The sequence below is a fragment of the Apteryx rowi genome, unplaced genomic scaffold (assembly GCF_003343035.1).
Source record: "Apteryx rowi isolate R43461 unplaced genomic scaffold, aptRow1 scaffold_61, whole genome shotgun sequence".
Classification (NCBI taxonomy): domain Eukaryota; kingdom Metazoa; phylum Chordata; class Aves; order Apterygiformes; family Apterygidae; genus Apteryx; species Apteryx rowi.
In genome coordinates this window covers 974,174-996,002 of record NW_020450883.1, presented here as the reverse complement: position 1 = coordinate 996,002, position 21,829 = coordinate 974,174, and the positions used below count along the sequence as shown (strand labels likewise).

At 35.3% G+C, this 21,829-nt stretch overlaps 1 protein-coding gene across 7 annotated transcripts in view; it reads right to left on the bottom strand.

Annotated features, from left to right (window-relative positions):
• KDM4C (lysine demethylase 4C) overlaps nucleotides 1-21,829 on the bottom strand; it is a 266,672-nt gene that overhangs the window by 23,572 nt on the left and 221,271 nt on the right. For all 7 annotated transcript variants that reach the window (XM_026083604.1, XM_026083605.1, XM_026083608.1 and 4 more), the window contains 2 exons: nucleotides 7,565-7,750; nucleotides 599-769 (listed from right to left, as the gene is read on the bottom strand). In XM_026083604.1, the coding sequence (XP_025939389.1) occupies nucleotides 599-769; nucleotides 7,565-7,750 (357 nt within the window). The remainder of the gene's footprint in view (nucleotides 1-598; nucleotides 770-7,564; nucleotides 7,751-21,829) is intronic.

The window sequence follows — 21,829 nt, the reverse complement described above, 5'->3', positions numbered from 1 at the left end:
ATTGTCTGCAAATTCTGTTCATGTCTCTCTAAGTACACAATGTGTTCTTTAACAATTCTGAAAAACATGGCAGTTTATATAAGTGCATAAGGGAAATCAAAATCTCAAATGCTTTTTGGAAATGCAATAAACTACACATTCTTCTCCCTGATGGTTTTTATCATTAATAATGTAATCTTACAAACTAAACATCAGAAGGTGTAAACAAGTTGTTAGAACGGATTCTTGAGAGCTATTCTTCCCATTACAGCAGAATTTTTCAATTCAGCAAGGAATTTTTACAAGTTATCTCTACGAGACAGATAAGGATATATGGAATTCCCACTCTCACATCCTTTATTAAATACATATTTCTTATTTAATTAAAAGACTTTGTAAGATTAGTTTTGATTCATTTGGTCAAATGGCAGAGACTAATTAGAACAACCAAGGTTTGGAAGCCCATTAGAAAATAATCATTCTCAGCAGTGAAAGCAGCAAACATGAACGGAATATTAAGGCATTATCTGCTCTAAAGGTCAAAAGAAATATTTCAAAAGGTTCCATCTGTTTAATTTTCCAAAAAACAGAAATAACAGGTATCTGAGAAAGTACTTACTACAATGTCTTCAGGAAAAGTATCCCGACTGAAAGAGCCATCATCAAACATGACTTCATAGAAAACTTGAGATGTGACTCCTATGACTCTGCAACTGTAGTATCGTGTATTCCTGTGTTTCGTGATGACTGTCTGCCCAACTGTAATGGCCTTCTCACAGGCTTTAGTTCTCTTGAAAAAAATAAGAATTTAAAAGTAATTTAAAAATACCAGTTTGCTCATCAGAAATTTATCACTGTTAAAACCGAACTGATGAGAATTCCCCACTTAATACAAAAACTTCAAAGGCAAAACTACTCGTTATAACCACGATCACAAAAGTTTATATGACACACAAAGCTTTTGCATTTTGTGAGAAAACAAACAGCATCCATAGAATAACAAATTACAGCATTCAAAAATATTTTTGCAACTGATCCCTTCTAACCTTGCAGTAGGGCAAGAATACTTAAACAACTATCAGTATTTGTACATCTTATTTGTTGTGCTGGAAGATATAACATATGGCAAGCCTAGACAATGCTATGAAACCATTTTGAAAGGTGTATTTTTTAAGTACTGTATTTCTGTATGATTCTTCATAATTGCTTAATATTTTGGTGAGTTGGATGAAATAATTAAATGCATATCCAGTTCTCACCAGAGCTGTCTACATCGGTGTATCTGAGTAACTTCTTAACCAATACTGTGCAGAACATTTGCTTTAAAACTTCAGACAGCATTGATCACTCTCCATCACTTATTTATGTAGCTCATCAGTAACAATAATTTTCATTTTTCACTTTGAATTCACTAGAGCTAGTTAAGTCACTCAGAAGTGTAGCAGGGTTGTCAAACTATGCAAAAATTCTACGCCAATAACTGCTTGACAGTTTCTATATATAACAGAATTGAACCTTGTAAGTCAGCAAATGCTAAGCTCACATGATGGAAAGAGATGTACACATCAGCTCCCAACTGATGTATCCCCATGAACCTCCTACTTAAAGAACAAGCTTCTTCACCAGGAAAAATAAACTCGAGAGCTTCTTATCCTAAAAAAACAAGGAAAACACTTCTCTCCTACAAGTTTGGCAGTCTGTTCATTACTTCACACAAGTCCATTTGCTTACACAAAAGTAAATCTTATTGTGACTTTGGCTACAGCTGGACATTTGAACTTTTCTAACAATGGAAGACACTAAGACAAGGAGCAGTTGAGATGGTATGCCTTTATTAAAGTATTTTTGATTAGAAATATTTGTGTAGAAAGCATGAAAATATTTTATGGCATATGCTAAAGCAGTTACTCAATTTTCTACTGCTGTTTCTCAAATCTTTCAAGGCAGTGAAGTCTTCAATCAGTGAAATAATCTAAAAAAGTGTCCGTGAAAAATCTGGAAAATGATACAACTACAGAATTTTTAGCACTACTATCAAAGGAAAACTAAGGGCAGCATCAATTCTTTTTGTTAGACTCCAAACATTAATAGGAATGTCAATATTTTTGAGAAAAAATAACCAAACTTGAACACTCCTGTTTAGTTCAGGTCACCTCAGACAGTAAAACTCCATTATGTTTCTAAAGCATTTCCAATTTTACCTACAAACAATGTTATGATCATACTAATAAACTATTTAATCATTTACCTGTATAATAAAATTATTATTTATGTAGTTATGTAATTAATTCTGCCACTTGGTGTAACTACAGAGATGTAAAAGGAGGAAAAAACAGTTTACTGGCATAAGTATTACAGGAGTGACTATACTGCTATGTCAACTAGCACTTTTTATCCAATCTTGAAATATATATAAACATCAAAGTGTTAATTTACCAATCAATTCTCAAGTTTAGTCATCAGTTATTTGGGGGGGGGGGGGAACAGAAGTAAACTGGAGAGTATTAACTGAATTACCTGTATGAGATAATAGAAGTTTGTGATTATAGTACAGAAGTCCAAGAAATATCTGTATTAAAATTTTTAAAATGTTTTTAAAGTCTGAAGATGGTACTCTATATAAGCAAAATATAATATTTTAAAAGACAATACAGGCTCAGTTAATGATAAAATATTCAGAGAAGAAATGCCATAGCTCATCAGAACAAATAATAAAAATCAGAAATGCATCCTAGTTCAAGGAGAAGGAGTTTATTTTTCAGTATGCTATCTTGGTAGGATTCTTGATTTATTTCACAGAAAAAATATTGACAAGCCTCTATAACTGATTGCATGTCCCAGAAAACATTTCCTGTCAGAAAATCCTAAGAATTTATTGATGTTAAGAATGTCATTTTTGATCAGAAAGGACAGTTGTTATGCAAGGGAATCTATCAGATTAAAGAAACAGCTGTGGTAGTTACCAGATTATTGAGGAAGCTGTGGTTTAAAAAGCATGATTTTCTCTAAAACTACCTAAGCCAAGGATGAACTAAGATAGCAGCAGAAATACAGAAAACAACCAGACACAGAGGAAAAAAAGTTAACCTCTTCTTCTGTGTGCAAACTTCAAAAAGATAAGAGAGAAAATTACTTTCTCCCTCATTTTCTGTATGGCAGGACACACAAAAATCTTGTTAAATAAAATATATAAACTATACATATATAAACATACAATAGATAAATATCTTGGAGTATACATATATATATATAAAAAAACATCTGGAAATGTTCCCAGACTACAATTTTTAATGGAGGATCCTCAAAATTCTAAGACTGATTTGATATGGAAACATAACTCTCATTTCATCATTTTAAGCTTACTCCCCAGAACTGTAATTTGGGCATGGACATGATGCATGACATTTCAAAAATATGCCAGTTCATGATTTTTGAATACTATGCCCTTCCAACAAGGCATGCCTCTAGACTCTCTAAAATGCAAAGGGGTTGGCAGCAGTTAGCAGGCAGGTGCATACTATGACAATACATCACTCATGTATCCAAACGAAAAAGCATCTATAGCTTGACAGCATCCCTTCATTCCCTGTGTGCCTATGGAGGTAAGAACTGGCCCATAGTTGCAGTAGATCATCTGGGAAAACAAAACCCATTTGACCACTTAAAATAGTTCAAAACCCAGCAACAGGGAGTTTTTGCAATTCCTGTCCCAAATGTCCCTTCTTAAGACAGTCAGTCTTGCCAAATGCACATCATGAGGGCTGCCTAGATGGCCTTTTCTGATCACAGTTTCCAAATGAAACTTCACCCATGAGTTTGCTTGCCTCCAGCTGACTTCCTCTGGCCCTCAATGCTAGCTTTGCTAATCTTATCATATCAGTGTTTGGGGTTTTTTTCCTCTTAGCTGTTTGTACAGTTGCATAAAACTTCTTTTGTTTCATTTCTTTGTTTATGAGAGAGATTTTTATTATCAAAATGAAACCCATCTGGAGCACCTAAACTCAGCCACAGTTCCAAATGTTCTAGTAATTCGACAACAAAAAGATCTGAGGATATTTTTCATGCCCAGGGATAAACCTGGTCAAAGAAGAAAAACGAAAAAACTTTGACCACTGTAAGATCTGCAGGTAGCAATGCATAGCACCTTCCTTGCATAATGACACTATAATTTACATAAAGAAAATAATATAGCATATGAAAGGAATAACCAAAGCCATTCTGAGTAAAACTTTTCTGCTAGCAAAATTCTGTGTTACTTCTGGAGCTGTACCTTTGGTAAATACAAGACTTAGATTTGAGTGTGGACATCAAAAACGCATATTTTGAAAAGTCATCTCAATATTTAAAAATTAAAATTCATAATATTTGTATATTTACTTTATTTGTCAGCACTATATGGATGCAGGGATTATGCTTTCCTTCTGCTTTTCTTTATGATGATTTATCATCAGAAGACCTACCAATATTTACCATGGTTGACATTAAAAATGTACTTTAGGAAGAAATAATGTAGACAACTCAGAAAGAATCTGACCCTCAGTCAAAAAGATATATGAAAGAATATTGATAAATAATTTGGACACAATTTTCTTGAGAACCCAGCAACAAATAATTTGGACACAAACCCCACCTCAGCATTGCAATAAGCCATTATCCTGAGGTGAAGAGATACACTAACACCAGTAATAATGCATATTTATCACAGCACATAGTTAGCTTTCTGGTTGAACAACCTGCTTGATTTACATATTACAATACTACTATAGATAACTGTAACAGCCCAGAAGCCATCCTTTGGTTGGTGAGTTTTGTCTTGTTTTGTTTTTTTCTAACTTGAGGAAAGTAGAAATCAAAGATATTCACTGAGAATTCAGGCATAATATCTAGAGGCTATATTAAGGAAACACCAGACAACTATAATTTTGTTTCCTTGAAATGAAGGAAAAATAATAATATCCTTACTTTATGTATAACTTTTTGAACTCCTAAACACCAGAAGAGATTTGTTCTTGCTGACAAGACAATCTAATTGATTCCCATAAAAATTTGAAAAATGAGTACAATATTTCAATCTGCAGGATGATACTGTTCTGCTTTCGAGCAAGAAATTTAAAACAATGGACAAACAAAAAAAGTTAATTATAAGTGAGAAGCACTGCTCTGCCTAATGGTGAAGAGCAATGTAATTTCTGCATCAAAGGCTAACTAATAGTCAGGAAAAGTATAAAAAGAAAACCAATGGTGAAAAAACTTCCAAAGGCCTAAAGATGTGAAATAGATTAATTATCCAAAAGAAAAAGTATAAACGCAATCATATATAAATATATGGCAATCTCCTTTGTCTCAGGATTAAGTTCAGAATTTCACAGAAAAAGGTTCTTTAACAGCATGCCTGATCCTTCCAAGTTTTGACCCAATGAAAAAACACACTTTCTCTTCTGTACTTCTGATTTTGATCTGAGCCACATGAAATAAGCTAATCAAACAGCTTTTTCAAAAAGTTTGGTGCCAAGTTTCAAGAAAGGCCTGATAGAGTCTCACTCTTAACTGAGCTACCTTGCTCATGTTTCACACAACCACTTCATAAGCAATTATGCAAAACCCTTTTTCTCCATACTGTTTTTTTTTCTTTGAAAATACAAAATTCAGATCAAGAAAATCACTGGGAGAAAGAAAACAACTTTGTGGGAGTCCCTCTTACCTTATTAGTGTTGTATTGTTCTAGATGAATATTCATTTTGTTTCTTAGCATACAAAATAACAGCTATTTAATAACCGTTTTTACTATTTCAGGGAAAATGAATACTTAGAAAGTTAAATGGTAAGTAGTAATATCAGCACAGTTTTAAATTAGAATGGAAGCATAAATTCTGCTCAAACTGGCTTTCATAATATTTTGTAGGCATTATTAATAATAACTAATATTTATACAGAAGGGCCAGAAAAGACCTCTGTTTAGGACAGGGGTACCACTAGGTTAGATACTGTAAAAACACAGAAGAGACAATCCATAACTTTATCACATTTACCACTTAGTATCACAAAAGAAAATACAAGGAAAAATATAATATAATTTGTTTGACTGCACAAGGGGACTCCAGCACCCGAGTCAGATGTATATTACAGGAAGTTCAAAGAATTAAGGAGCAGTGGCAGCAGTGCATAGAGTCGGTACAGCAGAAAGTCCTATTTGATCCAGGAACAGCTTCCCAAGCTAATGATGAAAATCTCACTACTTGAAGTATGGAAACTTATCTGGAACCAATGTTAGAAAATATCTGGACAGAACAGTCCTGTTCTTACTGGCAATGAACTTAACCCAGTAATTTTAGCTAAGACAGACATGAAAATTATCTGAAAAGTTGCCTGTACAGATAATGTTTCAAATTTGTTTTGAAACCAAACTAGTTTTCACAAAAAATGTATGAAAATAGTACGAAAATAGTAAATTCATACAGAAGTTTACTGGTTTCATACAATTATTATTAATTAATTATTTTATTTTGAAAAGCGAAAATCTTTAAAAGGCAAAACTGTTCTGGGGAAGTTTTGAAAAGAACACACAATTTGTCTGCCTTGTTTTTTCAGAACTACCAGCAGATTGAACACTGAGGGCTGACCGATTACTCTAGTTGCAAGGCACTACATTTTATTATACTCAGAAGAAAATCTTACCCTTTAATAGTCTTGTCTCTAAGACCAAGAATTCACTGACAACCTCTTAAAAGAAAGACATACATTATACAGACTTTCATTAGCACTGCTACATGGGTTTACTCTTTCATTTTTAATGTACAAAGGAGATAAAAAATTTATTCAAAATATAGAGTTCTCAACTTGAAAAAGGTGAGAAACTGTTGTCTGAAGTATCTAATAGTAATTTCCTTATTAAGACTATACTAAGTAGCAGTCATTCTAGTTGTACATTGCTGGGAAACAACTAAAATTCGATTTTAAAAGCCCAAGAAAAATGGCAAAAATTTAAGAAGTAACTGAGATAATAACAAATGGTGGAATAAAAGACATCAAAACCTACAAAACAATAATGACTAATTCTGTATGTGTCTCTTCTAAAATTAAAGGTTCCTCCTCAGCACAGACTAGAAAATAAGAGGACACAGCAATAACGGGAATTTTCATGACATACCAGTGTTACTTTGCCAGATGATAGAATAATTATAATAGGATATTTGCAAGATACTGTTTAGAAGCAGGACAAAGGACTTACATATACACCATATCCTTTATCTCACAGTATCTGTGCATATTTGCAAGATACTGTGAGCTGATATTTGTAATACACTCCAAGTTAACAAAACAGAGAATTCAATGACTTGTTATGGCAGCCAAAACAATACATTCAGCAATGACTCTAAGGGAAGAATGTGCTAGGCATATCAAATATCATTTCTCCCAGGTAATGGGATAAGAAAAAAATCTTTGAGATACAATAGTTTTGCTATGTAGGGAGATATGATAGATGAAGCTATTATATGCGATGTGAGTCCCTTCTCCCATTTTCTCTAGAAACATATTTTAATTCTTCAGTTCCATTTTTCAGTAAATAAGGAAACAAATTCCTTACCACATTTTGGTTGATCTTGTGCCTGAAACACGTGATGTAGACAACATATGGCCAGTCATCGGGTTCCATAAGTACTCCTGCAGCATGGGCACAGGTAACATGGAAGGAGGCTGGACAGCGTCCATATGAACACTGAATGCAGGCGCCTGAAATTTTCTTAATTCTCTGTCTGCAGAAAATGCATTTCTGTAGAAGCAAAACAAAACAGAATATTTACAATACTACTACAACTCAGTTGACTTCTGCAAGCATCTCAAGGGCTGCAAAGTTATTCGCGCTTTACCACTTATACTATACCTTGCAATCTGCATGGGAAAAGAACAAGCATTTATGAATTATATGATAATTTTGTAATATTGATTTATAGATAGCATTTTTGCCTTTTTATGTAAACATAAAGACTATCTGTTTTGTTGCTATAATAAGAAAACTGATACATAAAAGATTATTTAGTAGTTTAATTTCAAATTCTGTATACTGTTTTGAAAATTAACCTGTGCCTCCTAAAATGGGTAAATTGAAAAACCTACACATAATTCTGCAAAAAATAACAGCAGAACTAAAAAATAAAGAGAATCACAGAACCATAGGGCTAGGCAGGACTTCCAGATACCACTTAATCTCACCCTCTCCTTGAGGCTGGACTAGAGGTACACCTAGACTGGCTCTGGCAGATGGCTGTCTAACCTTTCCTTTACAGTCTTCCATGAAAGAGTTTCCACAATATCCTCAGACAACCTATTACCTGGAGTTAGAAATGTTTTCTTACTATCAAGCCTTCGCATAGTTATGCAACTGAAGGCTGTTCCCATGCCCCTTTTCATTTTTTCCACTCTGTTTTTCATTGGTTGTGTATTTATATAATGGTGATTGAGTAGGCCATATTCCCCCACTTTGTTTATGAAAATGTCATATCAAAAGCCTTACCAATGTCAAGCCATACCACATTTATTCCTTCTCCCAAAGTGGAGAACATGACAAAATGCTGTTGGTGTTTTGTGTTCTTGTGATTAAGGTTTCTTACTGGCTCCATCACACGGCTTTCATAAGCAGGTGGCCCATATGAAACAACTGAAGGGACTTAAGCCAGGTTAGCTAAGTGGGTGAAATAGGCTCCACCACACTAGAAAAATCAAAGTGCAAGAAGACTGGTATTGTGCCACCAGAAGAAATCGACATGCTATCCTGGACAATTACTTTAGTATTTTGTATTGACAACTGAATTATATCACACGTGGGAATTATTTTCTGTTTACTCTCATCATGGCTAACAAAACTGTAAATGTCACCAAGCATCATAAAATCATCTGAGCTATTCTAAAATTCAGCCACAATATTTTGCTTAATGATGTGACAAGAGTGAATTCCACAACTTGAAATGATACTGTTGCAGTAGTGATTCCTTCCATTTGTTCTAAATTTGCTAGTCACTAATTTTGTTAAACATCCTCTCGTCTGTCTACTCTGAGAACAGGAGTAAAAATAACTTCCATTTATTTTCACTGTAAGATTAGTAATTCAAAGTATTTCAAATTAACACACACCAAATTCCCTTTCCAGAATACCAGAGTATTTATGTTACCGTTAAATTCTCAGCAGCTCATTTCCTTCATATTCTAAAGGAAATCTGCAGAAACTGCACTGTAGCACCGAGTACTTACTTAGTTTCAGTGGCTTCTGATGTTGAGTTTATGACCAAAATAATGTTTTTTGCAAGTGCTAGCCCTGTCAAGCTCATCAGAATCAGAAAGTCATGCAGCGTTCTAGCTCATGTATCATTTTGAGTACTAAAAGCTCTGCAGGTCAAATTCTGCCTTCGTATCCAACCTGTGAAAGCCCATGGCCTGTTTGCACAAGGAGAAACAAGAGTACCATTTGGAGCTGAGTTAAACATCTTACTGATCATTCGCTAATAGGGCCAGAACCTTGCCCAGTCTCCTGTAGCTGCATTAGGTCTGCAAGACTAGTAGGAGGTAAAGATGATTTCAGCATCAAAAGAAAAGTTCAATATTTCACTGATATGCTGACATCACATTGTGTTTATGCCCATATGCATGAAGCCATTTTCAGACAGGTCAAGCAACTGTTTTCTGAGAGAGCTTAAGGATTTTTAAATATACATCCATATATATATGTTTACAGAAATTCAGAGCCCAGTAAACCAATTCCAGAAGGAGAACACAGATGAAATCTACTATATGTAATATCCAGAGATTGAGTTCAGTTAAACACATTTTGAGTGCTTATTCAGATTACTGTGATTGAGTAATACCTTAAGCAAAGAAGAAAAGAATATAGCATGAAACATATATGAGGTTAACAAATCAGGATTTTCCTTAACCTTGTCTCAAAAACAGCTGGGTGTTTTGACTGAAACATTCCAACAAGTGCAGTTCAAATAAAATGCAGAGAATGGGCAATAAGACAAAAATGGTAAAGTGTGGCTAAACTAGCACTAACTTAAGACAGTATCTTACAGCAGAAAATGGTGCTGTCTTTAATTATGGGCTGCACTTGTTCCAGGAACCAAAGAAGCAAGCATACGCTGGAAGTGATGATGCAGGTGTACCTCAGCTTTTTAACGATTGTCCCAAACCCAGGCATGCATTTTGAAAAATGCATGTACTCACAAAAAAGCTTATGTATAAGCAAATGCCCAGCTTGCATAACCATACCAAGCAGCATGTCCCCATTCAAAGATATGAGAAAAAGCTCCTTTGTCTTTGAAAATATAAGTCAAAGTTATTTAATTTCCCATATTTGATTAACAAAAAGCAGAACAGAGAAAACTATAGAAATCTATTCTGCATAGTGTTAACTCCTAGTAGTAAACTGCACAGTGCTATTTCTGACACATGCTGATAATTATTTCCCTACCAAGCTTCTTGTTGATAATGTATTTCTTCTACTCATATATGGGCTTTAATGCATGGTGAAGTTAAGTGTTTTTTTCACCTTCTTCTCCCATACTAATATTATTTTGTTAGTCTATATACATGGTATGTGAATGCTGTTATTCCATATTTCTAAAGAATAGTACAGATAAAGCAGAACAAAACTGAAACTGTTTTAAAAAAATATTTCAGAGAAAAACAATCAAAGTAAGAGAAGGAAAAGAATGCAAAGACTGAGGTTTCACTCTCTCTCTCCCCTTGCCCGAAGTTTGAATTTTGCAAGTTTGTGAAATGAAAGTGTTATACAAAATGGAAATGATCTTGAGCTGACCTTGCAGAGGACAGAATCTAAACATTTCTCTGTCAGGGCTAACTTCGTGTTTAGCTATGCAAACTTGCTACTTGTGAAATTAACAAGCTGGACATAGTACACATACATTTACTGAAATACACTCAAGCTAATTCAATATCCAACTGATATCCAACTTCCGTACCCTGAAACTAAAGCTGCTCCTACCAGGTAAAGCAAATTCAAAATCCTAGATAGCTACAAAGAATCTCATTATGATTTAATGCTTGCTAGATATTAGCATAAAGCAGAGACAATGGGGGAAGTGGCTGAGAATCAATCTTAATCAGAAATTGAGATGCAAAATGAATTGGGGAATAAATAAAATTGTTTATATAACTGGAGATTAAGAATATAGGACAGAACCATGCACTGCAATTTTCTAGATGGTGAAATGACCTCTCTTTGCCCCCAAAATGAAAAATATTCTGCTGCAAATGGATTTCATAATCATGGAATAGCTCTTTAATATTAATAGATTGCAAATACACAAACAGAGTGGATTTTAAAGAATGACTCTGAGAAGAGGAAACTGGATGCCAACATTTCGCAGAAGTAAGCCCACTGATAGCTTTCATAATGATTTTTATGCAATCTTACATAAACAATTTGGTATTGCTTCCCTCAAAGAGAGTAATACTTACAAAACAAAATTCTAGTCCCTAACAGGAGCATGATCTAAACACAGGAAGAGTGCTTTCTGAGGCAAGGATTTACAAAAATAAACAAAAGCTGATGGTTGTAGCAGAAAGTAGGGGCTGGATTTTGAGAAACAATTTGGAGTATTGATTTCTCTCAAAAGTATTTCTGTAACTTAGCAAGAACACCACCTTATGTGAAGAAGCTCACTGTAGTAAAACATTAAATCAAAAAAAGACGATCTTTGAAGGGAGCCTATAAAAATGATTAAAATTTAATTTCTGAAAGTCACTAAAATGTGACCCATAAGATCTCCTCCTCAACTGTTCCAGATGGCTATAAACCACCAGTTAGTAACTCAACTGTATATCCTCATCCTCTTTCATATATTTCGCATTTTCTGGCCTTTTAGGCCTCATCAGAAACAAACACTAAGACAGAGACACCATTGTAAAGTTTAGGAAATTAATGAAAAATAAAGGTTAGCTATTTCTTTTCCTAACATCTGATCCTACAGCACCTCTGTGTCTGTAATTCATCTACTTTGCTCCAGAATTTATATTAACAGATATGCAATATGGCTGTCATGCATGATCACACTCTAGATACGACATGTTGACCCTACTGTAACCAAGAGTAAAATATCCATAGATTTTTACAACAAAAGATTTCATGGAGGATATTACAAGGAGGAGCTTCACCATCTTATCAGCTGTTATAACTCGAGACATACAGTGTTAAAATGCACAGTGATACTAATCCTTTCTTTCTCCAATCCAAAGGCATAACATGGATTAGAAATGAGAAAAGATTATAGTCTAGTCAACTGCAAGGGGTGGTAACAAGGAACCAGCACAAAGATTTTTCAGCAGTGCACAACACTATCAGAAGATACACACTATGAAGACATTTTGACACATTATCTACAGGCCAGTGAGCACATGTTGTCTGCACAACCATCTTTCAGAATACAAAGTCAGCACTTAATTTCGGCAGAGAGCATAGTGTGTTTCTATGGAAACGAGCTCATGACTTTTTTCTTTTTCTGTTTCCTTTTACCCCTGATTAATTTAAAACATGTTGAATATTACAGCTATGAAATTGATGGAACTCAGAAAATTTAAAGAAAAGGGGTTTCTTAGATCATCGTATGCTCCACTTCTTTGCTCAACGTGTTGAGACAATTATATAAAATTATCCAAGAAAGCTGTTAGGTAAAGCCTCAAAAGACCATTTTGTATCCCTCTGGCTATTAAAACACAACGAGCATCTGAGGGGAAGACACAAAACAAAACAATGATTGAAGAAAATGACTTACAATTTCCTTTTACTCAGTAAAGTCTGCCTATAGCAAGTTAAAGACAGCAGACATTATCCAGAAGTAGGTGAAATTCTGTTAACCATACATTCTAGCAGGGAAGTAAACATAACGCTTATGCATCAGTAGCAACTAAAAAGAATTATTTTATTTTCCAATAACTCTGAAGTAATGTATTTTGGGTCTACTCTGAGTGAACACAAAAGCTGGGTATGACTTGCAATTCAAGACTTTGAAACTACATTGTTTAATTTTGAATTAAATACCAAAAGAACTTGAAATGGCTCCAAATATACATATATGTTTAATAGAGGTGATAAAATATTAGCATGACTAACCAATATTATGTATAAAAATAGCATGCAACTGCTATTTCAATGGAGCTGCTAAGGTACCAATATCACTGTACTTCATAGGAAATAAAAGACAAATATACAGTGCAGAGTTAAACAAAACTTAGCTCTTCTGAAGCACAGATGTGTATGACTGTAATGAAAAAAGTCCTTACACTGCAGGTTAAATGAGAAAGGAAAACAAACAATGAAAAAACCACTTGGCAAATAAGTTCCTATTAAAAAAAGGTGCCTGGAAATGTTTATGTTCTTGTGATGCACTATATGTTATCTGCTTAACTGGAAAAAGGTGAGAGCACTGTGAGGCAAAAAGGAAGAAAAATAAGACCCTATCAAAACTCCAACTGTTGCTTATACAGTGCTATTTACCACCACAATACCTATGAGCATGCCATATCTAGGGAAGTAAATTTCTGGGTATTTATTTTCAGTATTCTTGAAGTCCTCAATATTTGTAATAGGTTTCCGCACCAAGGACTGCAGTTAAGTCCCTACTACCATTTTTTTTCAGGTTACAGCCATACCATTAAGATTCTCTACTGCCAGAGATATCCAGTAAGTACATGAGATGTTTGTAATCCTAACCTAGAGATCTATAAAAGCTTTGATAAAAATGCACATATCTCTACTTTCTCTTCAAATAGGCTAATTATCAACAAATATCAAAAGGAAGATATGGATGGCAAATCATCAATAACACTTAAAAAGCAGAATCACTACATTTACAATGTATTTGTTGCTAGTGCATAGTCTTTGAACACTAGAATACCACCTTCTTCCCTCCAGATTGATGTGTACCAAGTGATACCCTGAGAATTTAGTCATTCTAACCGCTTCTTTTGCCTACTTCCTATCTACTTTCCTTTTTCTGTTTTCCTCTATACTTTTACAAATGCATTTTTATTACAGGACAAAACAAATATTTTCACCAGACAATGCCTGTGGCTCTGAAATGTTGCATCTCTTCTTTTGTTTTTTCCTAATATTTTTCACACTTTAGTGTCCACATTACATTGTATAAGCAATCAAAATTACCTTAAAAAGTGAAATTTTAAAGAAGCATCATGCCCATATCCTGTGCATCTTTCAGGCATCCTGAGACGAAAGGGAAGTAGTGATTTACACTGCTGTTGGAAGGGCAGTTTTCTAGGAAGAAAAATACAGGAGGTTCAAAAGAATCTCCTTTTCATTTTCCTCCAGGAGGAAAGCATATTTATTAGAACTTTGTTTCTGATTTGCACAGACCAGTAGGGCTAGATTTGGTATTTACGCAAAGGCTGAAAAACAGACAACCTGTGAAAGACCAGTTTGGCTGAGACGGTTATGAGGCATCAATTCACTGCCCTGCTGCTGCAGCCTCCACCAGATATGGTGGTTAGGGCAGTTATAATTTAGGAGCCCTCTTTCCAGCAGGTTTCTGTAGAGATTAGCGCTTAACCCAAGTACATACTGCAGAGACAAAACAACAATGGAAAAGGAGAGCTAAATTATTTTTACAGAACCACAGAATAACCTAGGTTGGAGGAAACCTCCAGAGGTCATCTACTCCAGCTCTTGCCTAAGTAGACCTAAATCAGATCATGTTGCTCAAGGCCTGTCCAACTGAGTCTTGAACACCTCCAGGTATGGAGACCCTACTAGTTCTCTGGGCACCTATCCAGTGTTTGACCACTCTCATGGTAAAAAGAAACCCTTTCTTTACATGTTCTTTACACGTGAACTTCTCATGTTCTCACTTGCATCCTTTGCTTCTTATCCTTCTGTTGGGCACCTCTAGAAAATGTCTAGCTCCATCTTCTCCATATCTGTGCAAATACCAATAAGGTCCTCCTGAAGCTGCATCTTCTCCAAGCTGAACAGACCCTGCTTCCTCAGCCTCTCCACATACCTTCTGTTCTCCAGTCCCTGACCACCTCGGTGGCTCTTCACTGAACTCACTCCAGTGTTCCAGTATCTTTCTTGTAATGGGGAGACCACATATGGTGCCAAATAAAGAGGAAGGATCACTTCCCTGGATTACCAGCTACAGTCTACAAATAAAGCCCATGATGCAGTTGGCTTTCTTTGCTACAAGGGCACACTGCTGGCTCATGTTCAACTTGTTTTCAACCATGATACCCCGGTCTTTCTTTGCAAAGCTGATTCCTAGCCTTCTTCTGTGCTGGAACATTACTGTCAAGATAAATTCTAATGACAGACTGTGGATTACTCAGGTTTCAAAAAAGACAGAACATCAACAAAAACAGAGAGTGAGTACAGAAAGTAAAAATTTAGAAGAGACATCTAGAATTTGCAAACTCTGATACAAAGTCCTTAGCAGACAACTAATAAATAACTTCTAGGGATGGCATGGCCATTTCAGGCTTCACTCCTTCATAAGCTGGCTTTTAATGCAAAGCACTGCTCAGAAAATGGATATCATTATTTATACTTAGTAGAGAAGAGGTCACTGTTTCCGCATAGTTTATAATAATTGCTTTATAATACTTCATATGAATACATACAAACACACAGACACACAATTTAACATTTTAATAAGAGAGAAGTTAAAATTAGAACACTGAGCAGCAGCATTGAAAGGATTATATTCTTAGCAATATCCTGCAAGCAATTTACTGCAATGAAAAAAATGCAAAGAAAAGTCTTTATCAAAATCAAGGTACCTACATCTCGTATCCCGTAAACCCTCCATCCTTCTGAGAATGGCTAGTCTGTAAGCTATAAGCTAAGAAGATATATTTCCCAAAAATATGTTAATTTAAAATTAAACATATACTCAAGAGACAATCATGCAGTATTTAAAACATGCATGTTCAAATATTTAGAAACAAGAATCAAACAGAAACCTCTAATGACAATACAAGAACACATATCAAAATTTCATCTACCTGCTAGCACAACAGTAATGTGCTGCTTTGTGTCTTAAAGGATTAGGAAATGGGAATGAACCTCAGTACATGACCAAGAAGAGGTTACGGTCAATTATGTAGGTGAACACACTCTGCCTCTGGGAAGGAAAATACTATGCTTGGGAAGTACACTGAATGGGGACACAGCTGCTTGTCAACTTATTCTCTTTTGAAGGGACACTATTGTGGACAGAATACACTAATAGAAAAGAGGGATAAGTAAAGCAGTTCAGTAAGGTTATGCAACTAGCCAGGAACCACCTGGCACTCCAACAGTAATTTGAGCAAGTGTGCTATTTCCAGGTGCTAACGATAACATCTATGAAAGTGAATAAGTCAAACCTGGAAAAAATGGGCTATTCCCAAGACGGAGGGTTTTTTTTTTTCTTTTGTTTTTAATTTTGGGAAGATGCAAGGCACACAATTTAAAAACACTCTGCATCATGGTCTCACTGAAAGATTTTGTTCAGTTTTGGAAAGCTTAGAGAAATGCTTAGCTTACAGAGAAAAGATTATTTGTGCAGCTTTCAGCCAAACCCAAAATCTATTTTTCAGCAGAGCTGATCTTAACATTACACCTCACCAGATAATTATGTCATTTGAACAGGCAAAGGTGATAAGGCAGTATAGAACAGCTATGACATTCTCTAAAGATATACTAAAATGTATTAAGTATAAAAAGTTTAAAAAATTTCACAGTCCAAAATGAATCAGCTTGTAGTATCTCAGAAACAGTCATTTCTAAACCCTTCCCTCATTTCTAACTCCTGAAGTAACTTCACTGAGTAAGTATTTAGAATAATCTGATCCAACCGCAGAACAGGGTGAAGAGTGCCTTCAAGTTGTTAGCCATTACAAAAATTTGCCAAACCATTGCCCCCTCTTAAACTGAAACATATTTACAATCAATTTGCTATTTCAAATGGTTCTTGGAAAAATGATGAAACAAAAAATAAAATTATAACATGTTTAAAACAAGTTGTTTTCCTCCATCTTTTACTTCCCCCTATTGCTTTCCCTCAAAAGATCAAAAATTATAAGAACAATACCATGGTCTGGTAGACAAATGACCTTCCGCTTCAAGAAATCTCATAAAGTATCATCTTTCTTGCATAAACTCGAAAGTATGTGGATGTCAGCACAGTTGTGAAGAGTTCCAAGTTTGCCATGGAAACAACATTCTTATTTCAAAATAATACAACTGCTCGCTGTGGACTATTGGCATGAAAGCTCCCAATCCAAGCTCATTGACAGCTTGTGGAGTGGACAGATGAGGCATGGAAAATATTTTAAATTAGTTCATTTATCTTGCTGAGACATGGGAAGAGACTGAGAATTTTTCATGTTTATAGAAAAAAGCAAAGAAAGAGAGAGAGAGAGAAAGGAAAGGGGGAAAGGAGGGGGAAGGGAAAGAAGGAAAAGGAAGAAAGGGAAAAGGGGGAAAGAGAGGAAAGGGGAAGAAGGGTGAAAAGAGGGAAAGAGGGAAGAAAGAAAGGAAAAAGGGAAGAGGGGAAATGGGAAAAGGGGGGAAAGGGAAAAAGGCAAAGGGGGAAGGGGGAGGAAGAAACAAGAAGGGGGAAATGGTGAAGAGGGAACAGGAAAAGGGAAAAAGGGGGGAAGGGGAAAAGTGGGGAGAAAGGGGAAAGAGAAGGGGGAAGGCAGATGGCATCTTTTTATATAAATTACTTCAGTTAAGCTAAATTTCACAAAGAATATATTTTTATTCATTAGAAAACACGTACTCCTTTCTGATGTAAGATCTTAAAAAGAAAGAAAAAGGTTAATGTTAGCTAAATAAACATGTGTTTAACTGGTTTTGATTTTGTCTTCATAGTTTTCAGAAAATAAGCAATATTTTTTGTACCCCATTAAATGCAGGCAGATTTAAATTATTTTCTCCAAAGGACTCAGATTAAAGGAAATTTTTCAAACATGAGGCATAATTTTCATCATATACCTCACACGTTATACCACACAACTCCGAGATGATGAATACAATAGATCAAGTACCTAGTAAATGCAAAGTGTCTTATTGCCATGGATTTTATTGGAGCCCAAGTTAAAGTAAGGAAGATGACTCAAAGGATAGAGTAATGTACTGCAAGTCGGAAGACCAGTTCCATTCCTGAGTTTCCACTGGGTCCTAAGAATATGATTCTGACAAACAGAGATAGCATTCCTCCACTTTCAAAATAATCTTCTTTGAACTTAGGGCATCCTGTGGTTATATATGGAAAGACAGCTTAGTAGTGCACGAAACCCACTGAGGACTTAGCATACCTTACAAGTACACATTAAACTTCAAGGGCATGTCACTTTTGTGACATGACTGAAATCATGTCACAAAACATGGCATATATAGGAAGTTACACTAGAATATAGGCAGAAATGCATAGCTTTTACATTGGAATAGTGAACAATGACAGATAAAAATTTGCATGTGCAAACATTATAAAGACCTGTAATGGAACACATGGTTTTGTTTTGTACAGCTCTTATTTCCTATATGCAGCTCATATTTTGCTGCATACTGAAACATATATATTTAATTTTTATATCTAATTTATTCAGTATGACTTTCTCTTCTCCCAGCTTTTCTGGCACAGTGATTAGGCTTGAAGGAGGTTAGACTTTTCCTCACGTCTTTGACATTTTTCATTTTCTAATTTCCCACTCTGGGGAAAGCTTCACCTCCTTGATGGACATGTAATTGATTTGTTTAGTGTTAGTGTTTAGCAAGGACTGCTACCAAAGGGCAAGACGTATGCTCTACCACTGTGATGTCCAGTCTAATAAAAGCATATCATAAAAAGAAAACAGAAAAAGTCTGTTTTTCCTGTTTAGGGTGTGGAATGGCCCTCCCTGTCAGTCCACCTGGACGCATTTAGCATACAAACTATTCTTTTCAGTTTTAAAATAACCTTTTCAGAACAGTCAGTCTCTGCTGTCTGCCTCCCTACTGTTCGGCCCTGGAATGCACCATTTCTCACTGTAAATGGAATTTCCTTAGCTTATGAAGCCTCAAACAGGGCCTGGTTCCTTTTTGTCCATAGTATGATTTTGAAAGCTTCTTTTCTTCTGTTTTTGTACCATGGACATTTTTTTTTTAGAGTGGGAGTCATTCACAGAGAATAAACAGCTAACTACAGATTTAATTTTAAAAACTTTTTAATCTTCCTACCAACCAGTTTATCAGCAATGATATGCAGAAAAGTATCAACATAAGCCCAATATTTAAAAAGTCAGAGGAAAAGAAGAATGTCTAGCATACAGTTTGACTTTTGATACCAATTTTCAAGACAACTTTATGACTAGTTAGACTTTTGGAAGATGTTCTTTCTCTCCACACAGTGCATCCAAGTCTTGTGTTAATGGACCATTAAAAGATGCTTCATTGTGTCTTAATGGCATAATACATTACAAAAGTCAGGTGAAGGAAGGAATTACACCTTTCATTCTAAGACATGTCATACAAAAGGCCATAGCTGATATTTCCAGAAAGAAGAATAACAACAATTTGCTAATACTGCACTGCCAAATAATCAGTGAATTTTTGAAAACTTGTCTTTCATAGAAATGACTTCTTAAAGCTTGTCCACAATAAAGTTAAACCATTTATTAAATTATAGTCTAACTTGAAGCTTTTGACATTGATTCCAACATGTCATTCATAGGTCTAAGCATCTTGCTAAATTATTACAGCAGAAGAATAATAATATTTAAAAGCACAAATGTGTTGCTTTAGTTCCTAAATACCTTTTTTAATGACCCAGTGCATCTATGCATGATCTCTAAAAATTTCTAGAAAACTCAGGTAGGAACTGAATCAGCACACAAAAGATTACATTAGGACTAATAAGCCCCTGTGATTTCTGTAAGCTGAGGCACATATGGTACAGATCCTTCCATACAGCACGTACAGACAGCACCCTGCCTTCTTCTGAGACACCTCTCCATAACCTGAAATTTCACAGAAAGAGGAAACATTGAGCATCTGTGGCCCAAAGAAAAAAAAACCACTGGAAGGAAATGTTGAGGGAATATCTCTGATTCTTTGGAATTCCTATGGATCACTCAGGTCTGCAGATGACATAACCATTATTTTCCCTCTCCATACTAACGGGGCAGTCATAAATCTCCATGTGGATGGTTCACCCTTCATTTATAATCTCATTACAAATGGCCACTTCAACAGTGAGGAAGCCATATTAGTAAATGACACTTTAAAACAATTGTTCATTTTTTTAAATATCTTTTTACAGAAGTATTTCTAACAGACCAAAGAAAAGAAGTTGGACAAAGGCAAGAGGACAGACTTCATGTTGTATTTCAGGTTCAAAGGATATTTTACCACCTTCAGTACTTCGCTTAAAAAAAATCATTTTTTACTTTTTGTTAATAACTAGTTTTTAAGGTTTTAGGGAGTCTTCTCACAGAAACAAATAGTAGAAGAGCACCCTAAGTTCTTAAGTTATTTATCAGTAAGTCAGAAAAAGGCTAAGATTATAAACAATTCAAAAGGAAAAAGAAGAATGTGTTTCCCCCTAAAGTGAACTTTTAAAAACTTTTATTCTATTCATCTCCATTCCATCTTTAAAGCTCTGGTAGTAATCTTATTTTCCGTGCTGCAAATTCTCAGTAAAAGTGGAAACCATTCCCTCTACATCTTTTTGCCCTGGGGGTAACTGGATCTAAAGCACTGTATGATCTGGAGCTAAGAATGAATGACAACTATGTGCTGATGAGTTTAGCTATCAGCGGTCAGGCAACATCTGGTTTGAACAAAATTCCTTTATTGAAAAATTTTTGCGTAGTCCTAGGAAGTGCATTCTGGGATTGTGGTAATGCACTGGACAAAAAGAACCGAGTTCTGGAGAACTAACACAGCATGAAAACTTCTGTTGCCACGGCTGTCACCACATCCCCTCTGCCAAAAGCATGACCAGTCGGACTACTCCATGAGACTTTACGAGAATGGACTGTATCAGTTTGATTAGCTGCATTTTATTGCACTGAAAAGGGACAAACTAAAAGGGTGCTTCCCCACATACTACTTATATATGACACCAGCTACTTATCTATGATTTGTCCACAACAGGCATATTCAATTATACTGTGTTGCTGTGAAGTAAGGAGATGAATTTCTTTTAGATTTGTCCAATTTTTTGCAAAAGTTTAGTAATCCCACCTTAGCAGTATTGGTACCTATTAGGATTTGGTGTCAACATTCAAAACTCTGATACTCTTTTTTTAATTTCAAGCTACCCTATAAACACACGTTTTAGCAAGCTTTAATACTATCTTTTACATCTAACAACAATCCTTCCCTGATACTACAGTGCACTTCGCACAATAAACTGACAGAGTTTGCAAATGAGTTCCAGAGACTCATTAGCTTCCTTCATTTTGTTTAACACATTCCTGAAAGAACACATTTAAGGTCACAATGTTTGAAGTGATCATTTCCAGAGAAGTTTCTTGACTAATTTTTATCTGAAATGTACTGTTTTCATTAACTGAGTTCATCTCATTTTCTATCTTTTTCACTCTATTTATCTACAAGCACAGACCTAACACCTTTTTAACCCAGAGAGGAACTTTGCTTTCACTGGGGATTCCTCTTTTGGCCATTACTGTTCCATTAACTATCAAGAGCAATAAGAAGAAAATTTGTAATCCTGTTCTTTCAAATGAATGGCCTTCATGTTTTGTAAGATGCACAAAAACCTCACAAGTATGAGTTGAAGAAACAGTGAAGACCTAAGTGAAGCATATCTAAAAACTCTTTAATTCAAAATATGTG